This window comes from Anas acuta, chromosome 28 (genome assembly GCF_963932015.1).
Source record: "Anas acuta chromosome 28, bAnaAcu1.1, whole genome shotgun sequence".
NCBI classification, from domain to species: Eukaryota; Metazoa; Chordata; class Aves; order Anseriformes; family Anatidae; genus Anas; species Anas acuta.
This window is the reverse complement of record NC_089006.1, coordinates 1,249,609-1,267,050: the sequence shown is the minus strand read 5'-3', so window position 1 is coordinate 1,267,050 and position 17,442 is coordinate 1,249,609. Positions and strand designations below refer to the sequence as shown.

General features: G+C 65.2%; 2 protein-coding genes across 2 annotated transcripts; both read left to right on the top strand.

Annotated features, from left to right (window-relative positions):
* Window positions 1-3,039: 3,039 nt before the first annotated feature.
* On the top strand, window positions 3,040-8,842 carry MTMR11 (myotubularin related protein 11). Its single transcript, XM_068662955.1, is given in 16 exon segments — window positions 3,040-3,279; window positions 3,550-3,680; window positions 4,395-4,467; window positions 4,567-4,709; window positions 4,798-5,057; window positions 5,158-5,245; window positions 5,347-5,435; window positions 5,556-5,677; window positions 5,804-5,867; window positions 6,115-6,185; window positions 6,273-6,445; window positions 6,537-6,707; window positions 6,912-7,103; window positions 7,477-7,749; window positions 8,563-8,577; window positions 8,579-8,842. Coding segments are annotated over 16 exon segments (2,142 nt in total). The 5' UTR covers window positions 3,040-3,119; the 3' UTR covers window positions 8,696-8,842.
* Window positions 8,843-9,964: 1,122 nt separating this feature from the next.
* On the top strand, window positions 9,965-14,520 carry SF3B4 (splicing factor 3b subunit 4). Its single transcript, XM_068662957.1, has 6 exons — window positions 9,965-10,124; window positions 10,324-10,452; window positions 11,232-11,774; window positions 12,138-12,332; window positions 13,513-13,683; window positions 14,334-14,520. The coding sequence occupies exons 1-6, from the start codon at window positions 10,091-10,093 to the stop codon at window positions 14,516-14,518; spliced, it is 1,257 nt and encodes a 418-aa protein (XP_068519058.1). The 5' UTR covers window positions 9,965-10,090; the 3' UTR covers window positions 14,519-14,520.
* Window positions 14,521-17,442: the final 2,922 nt, after the last annotated feature.

The window sequence follows — 17,442 nt, the reverse complement described above, 5'->3', positions numbered from 1 at the left end:
GGTTTTGATGTATTTTAGGGGCTCGATATATTTTTGGTACCTTTTTTTTTTTAAGGGGGGTGGGAGGCACCAAACCACCGAGGGTTTTTCTCCTGTATTTGCCCCGCCGGCGTGCGAAGGAGACGGGGAAGGGGAGGCTGCGACTCGATCCCAAGGTCTCGAAACAAGTGCCCTTAGCGGTGTAATGGGAAGAAACTTTGCTGCCATCGGGACCTGGGGGGTTCTGCACAGCCTGGCCCTCCTGCAGTAAAGGTCCACGACCCTTTTGGGCCATTTTTGTTTTGTCTTAGCCCCGGCTCCCGTCCTGCAGCCTGGGTTTTGGCCCCGTCTCGCCCGGGCTCCCCAAACAAGCTCCGTAATGTCCCCCAGGGAGGTGTTGGGGGGGGATGCTCCGGTCTTCACCCATCGCACTAGAGGTGACCTGAATTAATTCTGCAACCGTTTATCCGCAAAATCCTTTTTTTTTTTTTTTTTTTAAATTAATATCGGGTTGGCGATTTCTACTCCTTGTTCGAGCACTGCTGTACTGAGCACTAGATGGCGCGTTGTAATCGGGCTGTTCACGGCACCCTTCATTTATGCTACCCTAGATTCACTGACAATAAACGACGTTCGACTAATTACCACCGCCGGCGGCCGTGCCTCCTTCCTTCACCTCGGGACGAGCGTCGCCCCCACTCCAGACCCTTCCACCACGTCCCCCCCCCAACTGTTTTTTGGGGACGTGTTGGGTTTCTTGGCTTTTCCCATCCATACGGGGAGTTTGGGGAGAATTTCTTCTCTTTGGGTGCTCCCTGGGGGGCTGCTTTTAAAGGGGACCCCCCCCAGCTGCTGCTCCAGCCCTGGTCACATCCCTCGTCCCCCTTCTGGAGGGGCCTTCCCCCGGTGTTTTGGGGCGGTCAGGCGAAGGATTTAAAACCCACCCAAAGGCTTAGCACGGCGTGGTGATAAAATCCAGCTCCTTGCCAACGCCGGCTGCTTCGGCGGGTTCCGAAATTAGGAAAACCCACGGAGCTGCGGCCGGCTCCATCCAGCCCCGGGGCCGTGCACGCCTGCACCCTCTTCCTCCCCGTGGCGCTATTTTGGGGGTGAAACGGGGTTTCTGGGTGCAGGTTTGGGTTCAGAAGGCATCAGCGGGGCGAAGAGCAAAGGTCTGGGTGCAGCAGCTGGATTGATCCCCGCGTGGACTCGCAGGACTTTGGCCAACGCTCGGAGGCTTCGCCCCGGCTCCGGGTGCAGCACCCCTGGATTTTAACCGTGGGGCGTTACGGGGGCGCCCCGGGCTGGGTGGGACGGCTCCGCTCCCTCCTGTGGGGCAGAAAAAAATGCCAATTATTGCAGTTATTGCTCCATCCACCTGCCCCCACGCTGCAGCCAGGCCTGGCTGGGAGCCCAAGGAAGGATTCTGCTGATGGCCCCCAGCCCCGTGCCTCCCTTTCGGGGACGTCCCGGGGGTGTCCCGGTGCCATCGAGCTCCCCACATCTTGGAGCTGCTTCCAAACCCCAAAGCAGGCTGCTTCCCCCCTTTGTGCCCTTAATAATGCAAATTGGGGGGTGTTTGGGGTGTTTGCTGGCTGGGGGACGCGGGGTGAGGTTTTGGGGCCGGTTGGAAACGTGCCGTGGTGCTCCCGGGCGCTGAGAGCCCCTGTGGGGTCGGGGGAGCTCAGAGCAGGTTCCTGCGGGGTTTCTTTGCCTCCCCCCAGCCCCTAGAGCAGTGGGATTTTTTTTTATTCTTGCCCTTGGCACTTTCCCTTCCTCCCAGGGCCGTGCTCAGCGCCACGTCGGTGCCGGCTCGCCAATTTTCCTGCAGCTTTCGGGGCAGCCCCACGGCCTGGGCTGACCCCGAGCTGGCGCAGAGGCTGCCCCAGCGCCGATCCCTGGCCTTGGAGCTGGTTCCTGGCCCCAAGCCCCGCAGGAAATTCTTCTCATCTGCAAGGTGCTGGAGCTGGGGACCCATCCAAGCCCCCCCCCCGGGGGCCCTGGGGCTGTGCTGCTGGGTGATTTTCCTCCAGGTGGAAAATTGGGGTGCACGACGCTGAGGCTCCCCCAAAAAGCTGGAGGCAAAAAGGGCCCCAAATAGGATTTTAGTGCTCCGACGCCTTCCCAAGGTTTAGCCGGTGCCAGTTCTTGGATCTCGGCCACCCCAATCCTGCCCTGGCCAGAGGGGCTGAGCCAGCGGGGTTGGCTTTTGGGGTCCCTGGGGGTTCCACCTGCTGCCGGGAGCGGGGTCAGGACCCCCGGAGCCCCCCAAGGGGGGCCCACGCGGTGCCGCTTGGCACGGCACGGCCAGCGGCAGCTTTTCCGGGGTTGGGAGGAGCTGGCGATGCCTCAGCGATGAGTCACGGAGCGCCTCGATCCTCCCCGGCACCGCCGCTTGGCCTCCGTGGGGAGCCTGCGGGAGCCTTGGGGTGCCCCCAGGGGAAGGTGTGGGGACGGGACGGGGGCACCCGAACGGGACCGGGTGAATGCCGGATTTGCACGGGTCCCTTGTGGGGTTTGGGGAGCTGAGAGCCCTTCCTCCAGCTCCTTATGGGGTGTGGGGAGCTGAGCATCCCCTGCTGCAGCCCTTATAGGATTTAGGGAGCTGCGTGTCCTCCCCCCAGCACCGTGAGCCCCCTGTGGGGTGCCAGGAGCTGTGCACCCCCCTCTGGCACCAGTGATGCCTTTTGGGGTGCCAGGAGCTGCAGGTCCCCCCCGCACGTCCCCAGTACCGGGCGTCCCTTCTCCAGTGCATCCCCCCAGCACCAGGCATCCAGGGAGCCGCGTGCCCCCCCAGCACCAGGCATCATTTTTGGGGTGCCAGGAGCTGCGTGCCCCCCGCACCCCCAGCACCCCGCATCCCTTTGGGGGTTCAGGGAGCCGTCACCCCCCCATGCCCCCCAGCTCCCCACATCCCTTTGGGGGTGCCGGGACCTTGCTCGGAGCCCCCCCCCATGCCCACAGGGGGGCCCCCCCTTCCCTCCTTGCCCCACTCATTGAACACCTTCCCCCCCCCCCCTCCAATACCGCGGGGGGAAACTGAGGCTGGCGGCGAGCCCCGCGCTGCCGCCGCCGCCTCCGCTCCGCCCTGGCCTCCCGCTGCCAGGAGCCGGCCTCGCTCGGGGAGCGGAGGCCGCGGGATGCCGGGGGGGCCGCGGGCGGCCGAAACGGGGCGGTTGCTGCCTCCTCGGGTTCCCCGCTCTCCTTCCCGGCCCTTTCCCGTCCCGCCCGGGCGGGCAAAGTCCTCCGCCATGAACGGGGAGATGGGAGGCAGCCGCTCGGCCTTCCCCGGCCTCCCAGGTAGGAGCCTCCGTCACCGAGCCTCCGCCGGCCGCGGGCAGGTGGCCGGATGCCGGGGGCCTCCGCGGTGCCGGAGCCTTGGGGTCGCCAAGGGGGGCACAGGGGGGGGAGGCCGGGGACACGGGGACCGATGGCGAGGGGGGTGTTAGGGGGGGTCACCTACAGCCTGCAGAGACCCCCCTGGGTGTTGGGGGTGTGGTGGGGGGCATGGTGGGGGCACCCCCCCGTGAGCCCCCTCCTCGCCGGAGGCCAACCGGCCCCGTCCCGCAGGGGAGGTGGTGCTGGAGGAGGCTGCGGGCGTGCGGCTGCGGTGCCGCGAAGGGGACGGCTCCGTGCCGGGCACCTTGGTCTGCACCAACCTCCGCGTCGCCTTCCTGGCCGCCCCCGGGCATGGCGTGCAGGTGGGGACCCCCCCGTGACCCCCCCCCAAAAAGATCCCTGGCAGCTCAGTCCGGATGCATCCCCTCCGCCCCAACCCCGACCTCGCTGCCTCCTGGTCCCAAATCCCGGTCCTGACCCTCTGCTGGCTGCAGCCCCGTCCCCAGCCGGCCCCAACGCGGCCGTGTCCTGATCCCATCTCAGCTGCATCCCAGCCCCAGCCCCAGCACATCCTGACCCCATCCTGCTTCGATCCCAGTGGAATCCTGGCCCCATCCCGACCCCAAACCCATCCTGACCCCAAACCCAGCCCCATCCTAACCCCAATCCCGGCCCCATCCTGATCCCAGCCCCAGCCCCATCCCGACCCCAAACCCAGCCCCATCCCAGCCCCAGCCCCATCCCGACCCCAAACCCAGCCCCATCCTGACCCCAGCCCCATCCTGACCCCACACTGATCCCATCCCGGCTGCACCCCTGCTTCATCCCATCCCCATCCCGGCCACGTTCCCGACCCCATCCCCGTCCCCCCCCTCTCCCCTTGGACGCAGAACCGCGAACCCCATTCCCCCCCCACCCGGGGAACTCCTCGCTGCAGGACCGAGGGGGGGGCACAGGGGCTGCCGCGGGTCACGGCACCGGCTGGACGGAGGCCGTGGGGTCCCGGCTGCGGCCCCGTTGCCTTTTGGGGTACGGGGACGGCTCCCCAAATCCCCAAATCCCCAAATCCCCTGCAGCCTCCCGGCTCCGTCGCCCCGCTGCAGAGCGAGCACAACGTGGCCCTGCCCTGCATCCGCAAGCTGGTGGCAGGTAAAGGACCGGGAGGGGGGAAACAGCACCCAGGTGGGACAAATGGAGTCGGGGGGGGGGGCTCGGTGGGTGCTGACGGCCGCCCCCATCCCGCTGCAGGCAGCAGCTTCACCAAGGCCAAGGTGCTGACGGCCGCCTCCACCCTCAAGTTCATCCCCGAGGAGCTGCTGATTTTCTGCCGGGATTTCCGCCTGCTGCGCTTCCACTTCCACGAGAACGGGCTGGCCCCACAGGCGTACCGGGTGAGCTGGGGGGGGGGGAGACCCCGGGTTTAATTTTAAGGGGTGGGGGGCTCACACGCCGTCCCCGTCCCCTCGCTCCTCTCCGCAGTTGGCCAACGCCATCGCCAAGGCGCGGGAGACGGCCACGTGGCCATGGGACAGCGGGGACAGCAGCTGCTGGGCAGAAACCAAGCCGGAGGAGGAGGAGGAGGATGAAGAGGAGGAGGAGGAGGAGGGTGATGATGAGGAAGGCTCGGCCCCCACCCTGCTCTTCGAGAGCCTCCTCGACTGGGAGAAGGAGCTGAAGCGCCAGGGCGCTGCGGGCTGGAGGGTGAGCGCCATCAACGAGCGCTTCGACATGGCCCCCAGGTAGGGCTCCGAGGGGCTGCCGGCCCCCACCCCGCTTTTTGGGGGTGGGGGGCACCCACCCCACACACCCCCTGCCCCCCGCCCCCCAATTTGCCCACAGCCTGCCCCGCTACCTGTGGGTGCCCAGCGGGCTCCTGGACCACGACCTGAAGCGGACGTTCGCCCACTTCGAGGAGCGCCGCGTGCCCGTGAGTGCCGGGGCGGGAGGGAGGAATTGGGGTGCTGCCGAGGGAGGGGTGACCTGGGGGGTGTCCCCCTGTCCCCCCCCCCGTCCCCGTCTCGCCCGCAGCGGCTGTGCTGGCACCACCCGGGCGGCAGCGACCTGCTGAGATCCGCCGGCTTCCACGCGGCTTCGGAGCCGGGCAGCGAGGACGTGAGGTGAGCCCCCCCCTATCCTTGGCAAGGATTTTGGGGCCGGGTCGTGAAGTTTCGGGGATGCTTCCCAGCCCGAGGAGAGGACGGGGGGGTAAATTTTCCGTGTCCCCCCCCCTCACCCAGGTGCCTGGAGGCGCTGCTGCGTGCTGGCCACGGGCCGTGCGTGCTGGCCGACACCGCCGAGCTGCCCACCCTGACCGACATCCAACTCGCCCACCTCAAGCTGTGGGCGCTCTGCCTGCACGGTGAGAGGGGGACGGGGACATTGGGGTTCCCCAGAGCTCATTCTGGGGTTTTGGGGCGTGGGGGGGGACACCCCAAAGCTCCTCGCCCTGCCCTGACCCCCCCCTCCTTTTGCCCGCACGGCGCAGGCGCGGCGCCCGAGGAGAAGTGGCTGTCGGCGCTGGAGGCGACGCGCTGGCTGGACCACGTGCGGTGAGCGTGGGGCGATTTTGGGGTGCGACCCTCAAAATTCTCCCCACCCCACCCCGTTTGGCCCCCCCACCCCGTTTTGGGGTCCCCCCATCACCCCCAGCAGCCGCAGGGTGACGAGGCGCCGCGGTGGAGGGGTGGCTACCCCGATCCCACGGTTTGGTGTGGGGGGGGATGGAGACCCCCCCAGGCAGGCGGGGGCAATATTTTGGGGTGCCCTGACCCCCCCCCGCACCCCTCTTCACCCCAGCGCCTGCTTGAGGAAAGCCGTGGAGGTGGCATCGCTGCTGGCGGGGCGCCGCTGCTGCGTCCTCCTGCAAGGTAGAACCGGGCGGCGCGGCGAGACGGATCGGGGAGGGGGGGGCACCCCAAAAACCGCCCCCACCCCCTAATTTTTCACCATTCCAGAACCTTCCGACCGCGACCTCAACTGCCTGCTGGCCTCCTTGGTGCAGCTCCTGGCCGACCCCCACGCCCGGACCCTCCCCGGTTTCCAGAGCCTGGTGCAGCGCGAGTGGGTCGCCGCCGGCCACCCCTTTCCCCGCCGCCTCGGGCTGCGGCGCGGCAACCCCCGGGAGGAGGTGGGCGACCCCCCAAAAAAACCCTTAAATCCATCCGAAATCCCCCAAATCCCTCGGAGATGGGGGGTGACGGCTCGGGACCCCCCCCCAGGCGCCGGTGTTCCCGTTGTTCCTGGACTGCACGTGGCAGCTGGTGCGCCAGTTCCCGGCGGCTTTCGGCTTCACCGAGGCGTTCCTGCTGGCCCTACACGACGGCGCCTTCCAGCCCTACTGCGGCACCTTCCTCTTCACCTGCCAGCGCCAACGGGGCCGCGGCGGCCCGGTGAGCGGGGTCAGGGGCTCGGCGACCCCCCCGAAACCCCTCCATAAGGTTTAGGGGGGCTGGGAATCCTCCTCGCCCCCCCAAAGTGGCTGCATCCAGCTCGCGGTTGGCGCCCTGCCTCGGTTTCCCCATCCGTGCCCTAAATTCCCCCCTTTCCCCAAATTTTTTTTGGGGTTCACCCCGTTATTTCTCCCCTCCCCGCAGCAGCAGCCCCGCGGCCAGACCTACACGCCGGTGAACGGCTGCTGGGACCCCCCCCCGGGCAGCCGCCTGCCCCCAGTTTGGGACTGGGCGCTGCGCTACAGCCCCCAGCAGCGGGCGAGATTTCGGAACCCGGCGGGGGGGGGCGGCACCCTGAGCCCCCCCGACACCGAGAACCCCCAAACCACGGCCACGGTGAGCCAAGGGGGGGTCTGGGGGGGGATGTGGGTGCTCGAGCCCCCCCTGCATTTTTTTCCCCATTTTCCCTAACCCCCATTTTTTCCACCCCCTTTTTACCCAAACCCCTATTTTTTCCCCCATTTTCCCTAACCCCCGTCTCTTCCACCCCCTTTTTACCCTAACCACTGGATTTCCCCCCATTTTCCCTATCTACCTGCTTTTCCACCCCCTTTTTACCCCAACCCCATTTTTTTCCCCATTTTCCCTAACCCCCATTTCCCCCCCCCCCTTTTTACCCTAACCCCTATTTTTTCTCCCCATTTTCCCCAACCACCACCTTTTCCACCCCTTTTTCCCCTAACTCCTCGTTTTTTCCCCCATTTCCCAGCCCCCCGATTCCTGGCCAGGCGGGGGGGCCGGGGAGGTGTTGGCGTTGGCCAAGGGCTCGCTGTGCCCCCAGCCCCTCCCGTGGCGCAGCGGCCGCCCCCCCCCCCGGTTGCTGCGCTGGGCCCCCTCCCTGGAGAGCCTCAGCGAACGGGGGGGGGGCTCTGGGGGCAGCCCCATCCCCGAGCCCCCCCGGGGGCTGCTCCTGCCCTGCGCCGCGGGACCCTCGGTGCGGCTCTGGCGTCGCTGCTACCTGCGGGGCCTGCCCGAGAGCCAGGTGGGGGGGGGAAAAGGGGGTTGGGGGGGGGGAAAAGGGGGCTTAGGGGGGGAAAAGGGGGCTGGAGGGGGTCTGGGGGGGGGGGGGAAAAGGGGGCTTAGGGGGGGAAAAGGGGGCTGGAGGGGGTCTGGGGGGGGGGGAAAAAGGGGTCTGGGGAGGGTCTGGGGGGCAAAAAGGGGGCTGGGGGGGAAAAGGGGGCTATGGGGGGGAAAAAGGGTCTGGGGGAGGTCGGGGGGGGGAAAGAGGGGATGGGGGGGAAAAGGGGTTTGGGGGGAGAAAAGGGGGATATGGAGGGGGTCGGGGGGGAAAGGGGTCTGGGGGGGTCTGGAGGGGGGAAAAAAGGGGCTGGGGGGCAAAAAGGGGGCTGGGGAGGGGAAAAAAAGGGGCTGGGGGGGAAAAAGGGGGATAGAGGGGGTCTGGGGGGGGGGGGAAAGGGGGCTAGGGGGGGAAAAAGGGAGCTGGGGGGGAAAAAGGGGGCTGGGGGGGTCCGGGGGGTGCTGGGGGGAGAAGTGGGGGGAAAGTGAGTCATGGGGGGGGAAACGGGGTCACAAGGGGGGAAATTGGGTTATGGGGGGGGGGGAATAGGGTCCTACGGGGGAAGTTGGGTCCCTGGGGGGGCAACTGGGTCCAAGGGGGGGAAACTGAGTCCCGGGGGGGCTGCGCGGTGCTGGGGCCCCCAGGTGGGCGCCCCCCCGAGGGTCTCCCCCTCTCGGATCAGATTCCTGCCCCCCCCCAGCCTGTGCGGGATGGGGTTTTGGGGTCCCACCCTGCCCCCCGTGTCCGTCCGTCCTAACGGGTGCCCCCCCCCCGCAGCACGGCCGCTTCGCCCCCCTCCCCGGCCGGGCTGGCGGAGGAGCTGACGCTGCTCCAGGACCGCCTCAGCGCCTGGCAAGCCCAGGGACCCCGCACCAGGGCCGCCGGCAGCCCCCTGGCACCGTCGCGATAAGTCGCGACAGCAGCGGGACAGAGCCGGCCCCTCACGGGGGGGGTGACCCCAAGGCTCCCCTGTGGGGTTTTTTTGGGGGGGAACAGCCCCCAAAGCGCCTCGTGGCCTCTCTACTGCTGCCTCCCTGCTCCTCGCCGGGGCTCCTGGGGCTTTTGGGGCTGGGGACAGCTTTTTGGGGCTGTTTTGCAGCGTTTTGGGGCCAGCGCTTGCTTTTTGGGGCCGTTGCAGGCTTTTGGGGCCAGCGTTTGCTTTTTGGGGCTGACGCAGGCTTTTTGGGGCCAGTTCCTTCCACGCTGCTCCCCGGCTGCTCTGGAAGAGGCTGAGCACCCCAGGGGTGCCGCGGGCGCCCCAGCACAGCCGATTTTCCCTTTTTTTGCCTTAAAATCCTTGCTACCTCCATGTGCCTCGGGGCTGGGCTCACCACCCCAGGGCCGCGCCTCCGCCCCGCCGCGGGGTCGCTTTGCTCCCACAGGGGCCGAGCTTTGCTGGGGGCCCAGCGCCACGCCCCTGTCAGCGACACACTGTCGCGATATGGGAGGGGCAGGGACCCCAGGGCTCGGCTGGGCTGCCGGGGCTGTGAAGAGGAAAAGGGGGCTCTGAGCGCCGGCAGCCCCGGGCCGTGCACTTTTATCGAGGTTTGTGTCGGGATCTCGCCCGCACGCGGCGGTTTGCACTTTTTATCGCGATTTATGTCGGGGAGCTCAATAAAGCGGCTCTGCGGGCACTGCGGCGTGGCTCTGAGTGAACGACCCGGGCTGGGGGCTCTGGGCTGGGGTGGGGGTGCCCGGTCCCAGCCGTGCTGCCGGCCGCGGGGGGCGATATCGCCGCATATCGCGGCGGGGGCTATCGCGACATAACAGGCCCGGCCCCAACATGGCGCCGACGCCATTTCCGGCCGGCCGCGAGGGGGCGGGGCTAGCGCCTGGCGCTGACGTCACGGCGCGAGGCGCTGCGTAGCGTTACGTAGCTTGCGTTACGTAAATTACGTTCCTTAGACTGCCTTGTGCTGCGTTACGCATGTTACGCAGCGTTGCCCTACGTAGCTTGCGTTACATGGGTTATCTCTTGCTGCATTACGTAGGTTACGTTACATGCGTTCCGTTACGCAGGTTAAACGGGCTGAACTACGTAGTTTGCGTTGCATATATTACTTTGCGCTGCGTTACGTAGATTACGTGACGCATGTCACATTTTGCACCGTTACGCCGTTTACTTTCCGCTGCGTTACGCAGCTTGCGTTACGCGGCTCACATCGCGCTGCGTTACGTAGATCGCGTAGACTCCCGGCCGTCGCGTTACGCTGCTTGCGTTACGCGCCTGGCGTCACCCCTCGCTACGCAACTTGCGTTGCGCCGCGTTACGTAGTTTCCGTCCCGGCGGCGGGAGCGGGCCAAGATGGCGGCGGGGCCCATCTCGGAGCGGAACCAGGGTGAGCGGCGGGACCGGGAGGGGAGCGGCGGCGGGGCCGGGGGGAGGTCGACGGGGGCTGGGCACCTTCAGCTTCCCCTCACGGTTCACCCTCGGGGGGTCCGGGCTCGGGAGGCCGAGCTGCGGCGTCCCGCTAGGCCGCGGCCTACCCCCGCCGCCGCCTCCTCCTGACGGGGGTGCTCGCTCTGTGCCCCCCTCAGACGCCACCGTGTACGTGGGGGGCCTGGACGAGAAGGTGAGCGAGCCGCTGCTGTGGGAGCTCTTCCTCCAGGCCGGGCCCGTGGTCAACACGCACATGCCCAAGGACCGGGTCACCGGGCAGCACCAAGGTGAGGGGGCTCCGGGGGGGGGGGGGGGAGGGGGAGCTGGGGCTGAGGGGGGGGTGCTGGGGGGCAACAGGCCTGCAGGGGGCTGGGGGGGGTGGATCGAGGGTAACAGGGTGAGGTTTAACACGGCCAAGTGCTGGGTGCTGCTCTTGGGGCACAGGGACCCTGTGTAGGGCTGCAGGGTGGGGGCAGGGGGGCTGGAAATGGGGCAGAGGGAAAGGGGAAAGGGGCTGGGGTGTTGGTCAGCAGCGTGCCCAGGTGGGCAGAAAGGCCAGCGGCATCCTGGTTGTGTCAGGAGTAGTGCAGGGCGGTGAGTGTCACAGAATCACCTAGGCTGGAAGAAACCTCCAAGATCACCGAGTCCAAGCTCTGATCTAACACCAACAGCCCTCCGCTAAACCATATCCCTAAACTCTACATCTAAACGGCTTTTAAAGACCTCCAGGGATGGAGACTCCACCACTTCCCTGGGCAGCCCGTCCCAATGCCTCCCAACCCTTTCTGTAAAGAAGTTCTTCCTCAGATCCAACCTAAACCTCCCCTGGTGCATCTTTAGCCCGTTCCCCCTCGTCCTGTGAGGCCGCACCTGGGGTGCTGCGCTCATTTCTGGGCCCCTCACTGCACGAAGCACATCGAGGCCCTGCAGGGAGGTGAGGGGTGGGTGCTTAGCAGGGCAGATCGCTGCTCTTGGGCTCTGTTTTTAAAATAAGCAGGGTCGGAGGCAGCAGGGAGGAGCCCGAGGCTGTGCTTCTGCCCCTTCCTCAACCTCTGCCTCGTTGCAGGCTATGGGTTCGTGGAGTTCCTCAGCGAGGAGGACGCGGATTACGCCATCAAGATCATGAACATGATCAAGCTGTACGGGAAACCGATCCGCGTCAACAAAGCCTCGGCCCACAACAAGAACCTGGACGTGGGGGCCAACATCTTCATCGGCAACCTGGACCCCGAGATCGACGAGAAGCTGCTCTACGACACCTTCAGCGCCTTCGGGGTCATCCTGCAGACGCCCAAAATCATGCGGGACCCCGACACGGGCAACTCCAAGGGCTACGCCTTCATCAACTTCGCCAGCTTCGACGCCTCCGACGCCGCCATCGAGGCCATGAACGGGCAGTACCTCTGCAACCGCCCCATCACCGTCTCCTACGCCTTCAAGAAGGATTCCAAGGGCGAGCGGCACGGCTCGGCGGCCGAGCGCCTGCTGGCAGCCCAAAACCCCCTCTCGCAGGCGGATCGGCCCCACCAGCTCTTCGCCGACGCCCCCCCTCCGCCCTCGGTCCCCACCCCCGTGGTCACCTCGCTGGGCCCCGGGGTCACCCCTCCGGGTGGGTAGGGGTGGTGGGGAGGGGGTTCTGTGTCCTGTTGGGTGGGAAGGGGGGGGTTTTGGGGCTCCTGTGGGGGTTTGTGGCAGCAGCGGGCTGCAGAGTGGGCTGGGGAGGGGTTGGGGGGGCAGCAGGTCCCTGGCACCCACCTGGCTCAGCACCCAATGGTCGGATCCTGAGCTCCTGCTTCACCCCGAGGGGTTTTTTGGGTGTTTTTTGGTCCTTTTCTGGTCGTTTTCTGGTCGCTGTGGCCGTTTGTGTGTTCAGTCTCCTCCCCAGTTGCCCGTTTTTGTTGGTTTTTGTTCCTTTTTTAAACTTTTTTCATGCTGCACCCAACCAAACCCTCTCTCCTTCTCTCTCTTCCAGGCCTCCCCCCGCCAGGATCGTTCCCCCCGCCGGTGCCTCCCCCCGGAGCGCTGCCCCCCGGCATGCCCCCTGCCATGCCGCCCCCCCCGATGCCACCAGGAGCAGGAGCCCCCGGCCCCCCCTCGGGGGCTGCACCCAGCGGCGGGCACCCCCCTCACCCTCACCCCTTCCCCCCCGGCGGGATGCATCACCCAGGTAAGCTGCGAGCTCGGGAAGCCCAAATCCCTTTCTGCTGCAGGGTGTCCTTGCGTAAATCCCCCCTCTGCTTTCTTCCCCGAGGTGTTTTTTGGGGTAAAACGGGGAAAAATCGGCTGCTGTGTGTGGTAGGGCGGGCAGAGAGCTCAGGGGGGAAGATCCACAGTTGGCTGCTGAGCAGCAGCCTGAGCTCCCCGGGCTGAAAGGTGCAGAAATAACTCAGTGGGGTTTTCGGGAGGTAATTTAGGGGATAATTCCCTCCTTGATTTGAGTTCCCTCGAGCTGCCGAGGCGAAAACGAGACCGGGTTCAGCTTCAGGAGTCCCCGGTGCTGTGCTGGGAGGCTGCAGAGGAGGCTCCGAGGCGTTTTTGTTTTCCTCCAGCTCTTGATTCCTGCGTGAGGTGTGAACCTCCCCAGCGCAGCCTGCGGCTCCGCCAGCCGGGAGCTCGTTGGAGCGGCGAGAACAAAATGTTTTCTCTGCTTCCCTCCCATTTTTAGCCCCAGACATCCAGGCTGCAGTCTGGAGCGCAGAAATTCAGGGAAATTGGCGTCGGTTTGAGAAAAAGAGGGGGGAAAAAAAGAACCCTGCTTGAATTTCTTCTCCTCCTGCCTGCTCTCAAGCAGCCCCTGGCTCGGGATCGTGGTCAGGGCTGATTAGGGCGCTCTGTGAGCAGCTGGCTGCTGCTCTCCCCGACCTCAAGCTGCTTTTCCAGCCTTCAGCCAGCCAATTACCCTCGGCTTGCCTCGCTGCAGAGCTGCGCCGGGCTCTCGGGCTCCTCAGGAGGAAAGGATTTGTGGATTGGGGTGAAAAAGGATAAAATTGTAGGGAAACAACAAAAAAAAGAGGGTGGGAGGGACGCAGCCACGCCGAGCACGTTTTGAGGTCATTGCTGGGGGCCCTGCCTGAGACCCCCGAGGGGGGTGGTTTCTCTCTGAACCCTTTTGAAGGGCCGCACTGTGCTTGCTGGCAAGATTTCACGTTTTTATTTCCTCTCCAAGCGCTATTTCCTCCGCTTTATTCCTCAGAACTCGCCCCCTGCATTGGGGCAGAGCTTTTTCCTCCCCCCCCTCCGTTTTGATAGCAGAAAACTCTACACAGTTTCTCCGCCTGATGTTTTAACCCTCACAAACTCCCTTTTTCCCCCCTTCTAACCCTTCTTTTCCCCTTTTTTCCCCCCAGGAATGCCCCCCATGCAGGTGCACCACGGCCCCCCCGGCATGGGCCAGCACCACCCAGGACCCCCGGGCTCCGGAGGGCAGCCCCCGCCGCGCCCCCCGCCTGGCATGCCGCACCCCGGCCCCCCTCCCATGGGGATGCCGCCCCGAGGACCTCATTTCGGGTCGCCCATGGGTAAGTGGGACCCCCCCGAGAGGCTGCTGGGGGGCTTTGGGGATTTGTGGTCCCCTCTGGTGCTGTTTCCTCGTGGGGAGGTGTCTGGGGGCAGGACCTGGGGGCTCTGAGCGGGGTTTTCCTCGGATTCCCTGCGGTGTGGGGCTTCTCCTGCGGGAGGCAGGGCTGCCTGGGGGAGTTTTTCCCATGTCCCAAGCGGGGAAGGTTAAAAAAGGGGGGGTGCTGAGCGCTGCTGCGTACTTTAACCCAGTCTGGGGGTCCTGGGGGGGCAGCAAGGGGCAGCCTCGTGGCCCTCAGAGCTGGGCACCTGCCTGCCTCGGGGGCTGTGGGGGATAAAACCCATCATTATGGCACAAAAAGACACTGCCCAGCGCTGAATTTTGAGTTTTGGGGTCATCCCTGGGGGGTCACACACACGAGGGGCAGCTCCGCTGGGTGTTTTTGGGATGTTTTGGGGTGTTTTTGGATGTTTTCTCCAGCCGGGCAGCCCTGTGTGGCGAGGATCCCTCCCCCGAGCCCCCCCGGGGTCGCGGTCAGGGGGCTCCCACCAACCTGCGGGCCCGGGGTGGGGCCAGCACCCAAGGGTGGGGTTTTGGGAGGGGTTTTGGGTGGGCTGGGCGGGTGCTGACCCCTTTGCTCTGTCCCTCCAGGTCACCCCGGCCCCATGCCGCACCACGGGATGCGCGGCCCCCCTCCGCTGATGCCTCCCCACGGCTACAACGGCCCCCCTCGCCCCCCACCCTACGGCTACCAGAGGGTCCCCCTGCCCCCCCGGCCCGCCCAGAGGCCCCCCGGGGTGCCCCCACGGGGTCCCTTGAGGGGCCCCCTGCCCTAAAAGCAGAAGCTCCCTGCTGGGACTTGCTCCCTCCCCATCCTCAGCCCTTCGTTCCCCCATGGACTGAGGTGTTTGTGCCCGAGAGGCGTCGCTGGGTCCATCCCCACCACAGCTCCTCCCTCTTTTTTTTATTCCCCCCATCTTTCCCCCCGTTTCTTTTTATAGCGTTCATTTTGGTCGTTTTTTTTCCCTCCTCCCTCCTTTTAACTCCACCCGGAAGATTTTTCACGGGATTTTTAATGGGATTTTGTTTTCTACGTGAAGCCCATTTACCAATAAACCCTCTGACGAGCAGGGGGCCGTCCCTGCCTCGGCTGCTGCCTGCCCTTTCCTTGCTCATCCTGATGCTCTGCGTCCCGGTGAGGTGCTGAATTGGGGCTCCAGCCCCCTTGCAGCAAAGAAAAATGGTGAGGAAACCCTAAAATCCTCTGCGTCCTTGGATATTTGTGCCACAGCGCCCAGGTAAACGGCCACGCCGTTTGGAGGAGAGATTTGGCAGTGAAAGCTGCTCTCCCCAGTCCTTCCCTGCTCAGATCCCCGTTTTGATACCGCTCACAGCCATGGGAAACCGCTCCAGCTGCGGGTTTGGGGATGATATGACCCACGGGGCAGCAAAATTTTGGGGTGAGTGGGCTCTGGGGGGCAGGAGGTGGAGCAGGTCCGGTCCCTGCATTGTCTCCGTGCGCTCCGGGTTTTTTTGGCTATAGGGACTCTTCTCGGGGAGCTGCTGTGGCTCTCCCTTCTCCTGCAGAGAAGCCGTCTCGTTTCCAGCCCTGCTTTTCCTCTCTGCTGGTTGCTTTCTGCTTCGTTTGAACTTCCTAGGGCTAAAGCTGACCTTTAGCTCCCATCTCTGGTCACCCTCGTGGGCCGAAGGGAAAGAACGGTGCCGTGCTTCTCCTCGCAGTCACGGGGTCGCTCGGGACGTGCCTGTGAGGTCTGGAGAGATCCAGACCCTGCTGGGGAGGCAACAAAACCGCTCTGCGAATTTCGTGTCACCTTCGAGGCAGGAGGCCCTCCGAGTGCTGCCTGCGCTGCGCGGCTCCGGCTCCTCCACCTGCACCAGGAGGAAAAAAAAAAACGGTTTCACAGCTATCGCTTCGAGGAACGGAGCTGAAGGGGGAGGAGGAGATGTCTCAGGTGTAAATCAGCAGTAAATCCTCGCTGGTTAAGAGGCCAGAAGCTGCCAAGGGCTCTGCTGCTTGCTCCTGAGCAGCCGGCAGCTGGGCTGGAGGTGTTTTTTTTCCTTCCTGATGAGCTCTGTTTACCACACGCCCGCTGTTTGGACCGCTCTGCCCAGGCGTGGGGCTGTCGTTTGCCTTCCCCGCTGTGGTCTGCGTGCTGAAAGAGCTCCGCCGCGTGTCCTGACGTTCCCCCAGCCCCAGCTCTCTCACCTCTAGGCCTGGAGAACGTGGCTGCAAGAGCTGAAATCTGAAATCCAAACGCTTCAAACGACAAAACGCCGAAACCCCCCCGCTGCGGGCGATGGGTGCAGGGGAGGGCGCGTTAATGCAGCGCGGAAAAGCACCTCTGAAGGCGAGGAGACCCGAAGGGAGTGAATTTGCAGGGCTGTGGGGTTTGGCTTCTGGGGTTTAGCTTGCGATGGGCGCGGAGGAGCCGAGGGGGGCCACCCATGGGTGCTCGACCTGCCTGTGGAGAGCTGGGCGCAGAGAGCAAACGGCAGCCGTGATTTCGCTGCCAACATTCAGGTGACCAAAGCCCCAAATCCCCGCCAGCTCCCGTGGTTGTGAATGTTCCTGGAGGGGCAGAGGATCGCGCCAGGGAGGGAGGCAGCTTGCCAGCCATCGATCAAGCCTCGACGCGGGCCACGAGCGAGGTGGCTCAGTCGCTCCTGCGCCGGGGTGACCTTGGCAGCCTCCTGCGAGGCTCAGCACCACCTTCAGCCGCTTTCCCCGTGCCACCTCCTCCTGGAAGCTGCCTCCCGAGCAGCGGGGCTGCTGTCTGCAGGAGCTCCAGCGCGGGATTCAGCCCTCGCTGCTGATTTGGGGCCGTCGGCAGCGCAGCCCTCGGCTTTCGTTTCGTCGCCACCTTCGCCTGCCGCGCTGGTTAAGCCTCTGCAGTGTGTGTGTGTGTGCAGGGAGGGAACGGCTTCTATTTTAATAGCTGTTCCTGGCAAAAAAAAAAAAAAAAAAAGATGCCTTTATGCCTTTTTTTTCCTCCCTCCAGTGAGCTGTCAGGGTGGGGAAGAGCCCTGCTCCAGCCCAGGTGGGTCCTGGGGGGGACCCCAAGAAACCAGCACGTCCCAGAAGGAGCCACCACCATGCCCCTGGACATTACTCGAGGGCAGCCACCAGAGCCCACCTCGGGTTTTTATCCCCTCGTGCCCGGCTTTTTTAGGCCTTGGTAAAGGAGAAAAGCTGAGAAGCAGCAGCTGGGGGGAGAGGGACAGGCTGCCCCCCCCCAGCCCTGCTGCAGTGCGTGTCGCTTTTCTTTTTTCACACAGGAGCCTCGGGGCTGAGCACGAGCTCCCGGCTGCTGCGCCGAGGGGAAGGGGACGCGGTGGCAGCGTGGCACATGAGTCAGAGCTCGGTGGGACGTGGCACCCGGAGGGAGCAGCGCTCACCCAGCACATTTCGGGAGAGCCCCCCCCCTGCCAGAGCCAGCCCCGGCTGGGCTGAAGCCCCCCCTTTAGCTCAGCCCCGTTCCCTGTTGTAGGATGGTTCCCATCAGGGGCTCCTTTGGTTGTGGGGCTTTTCCCAAATCCTTCCCCACGCCCCCTCTGGTGCACAAACCCCATTTCCCTGCTCCCCGACCCCGTTGGCCTCCTGCAGAGCCCACCCAGGCCACTCGAGCTGCCCCTCGCCCTGTTCCTTTTGGCCTTCGGCCTCGCTCGTACCCCGAGCTCCTCGGCCTCGGAGCAGGAGGACGGGGTCCTGCTGGGTGCTGAGACCTGCCCAGCTCATTGC

Coding starts and splice junctions, on each gene's coding strand:
- SF3B4 (XM_068662957.1), top strand. CDS start 10,091: ATGGCGGCGGGGCCCATCTCGGAGCGGAACCAGG. Junction 11,775..12,137: donor CCCCGGGGTCACCCCTCCGG/GTGGGTAGGGGT, acceptor TCTCTCTTCCAG/GCCTCCCCCCGCCAGGATCG. Junction 12,333..13,512: donor CGGCGGGATGCATCACCCAG/GTAAGCTGCGAG, acceptor TTTTCCCCCCAG/GAATGCCCCCCATGCAGGTG.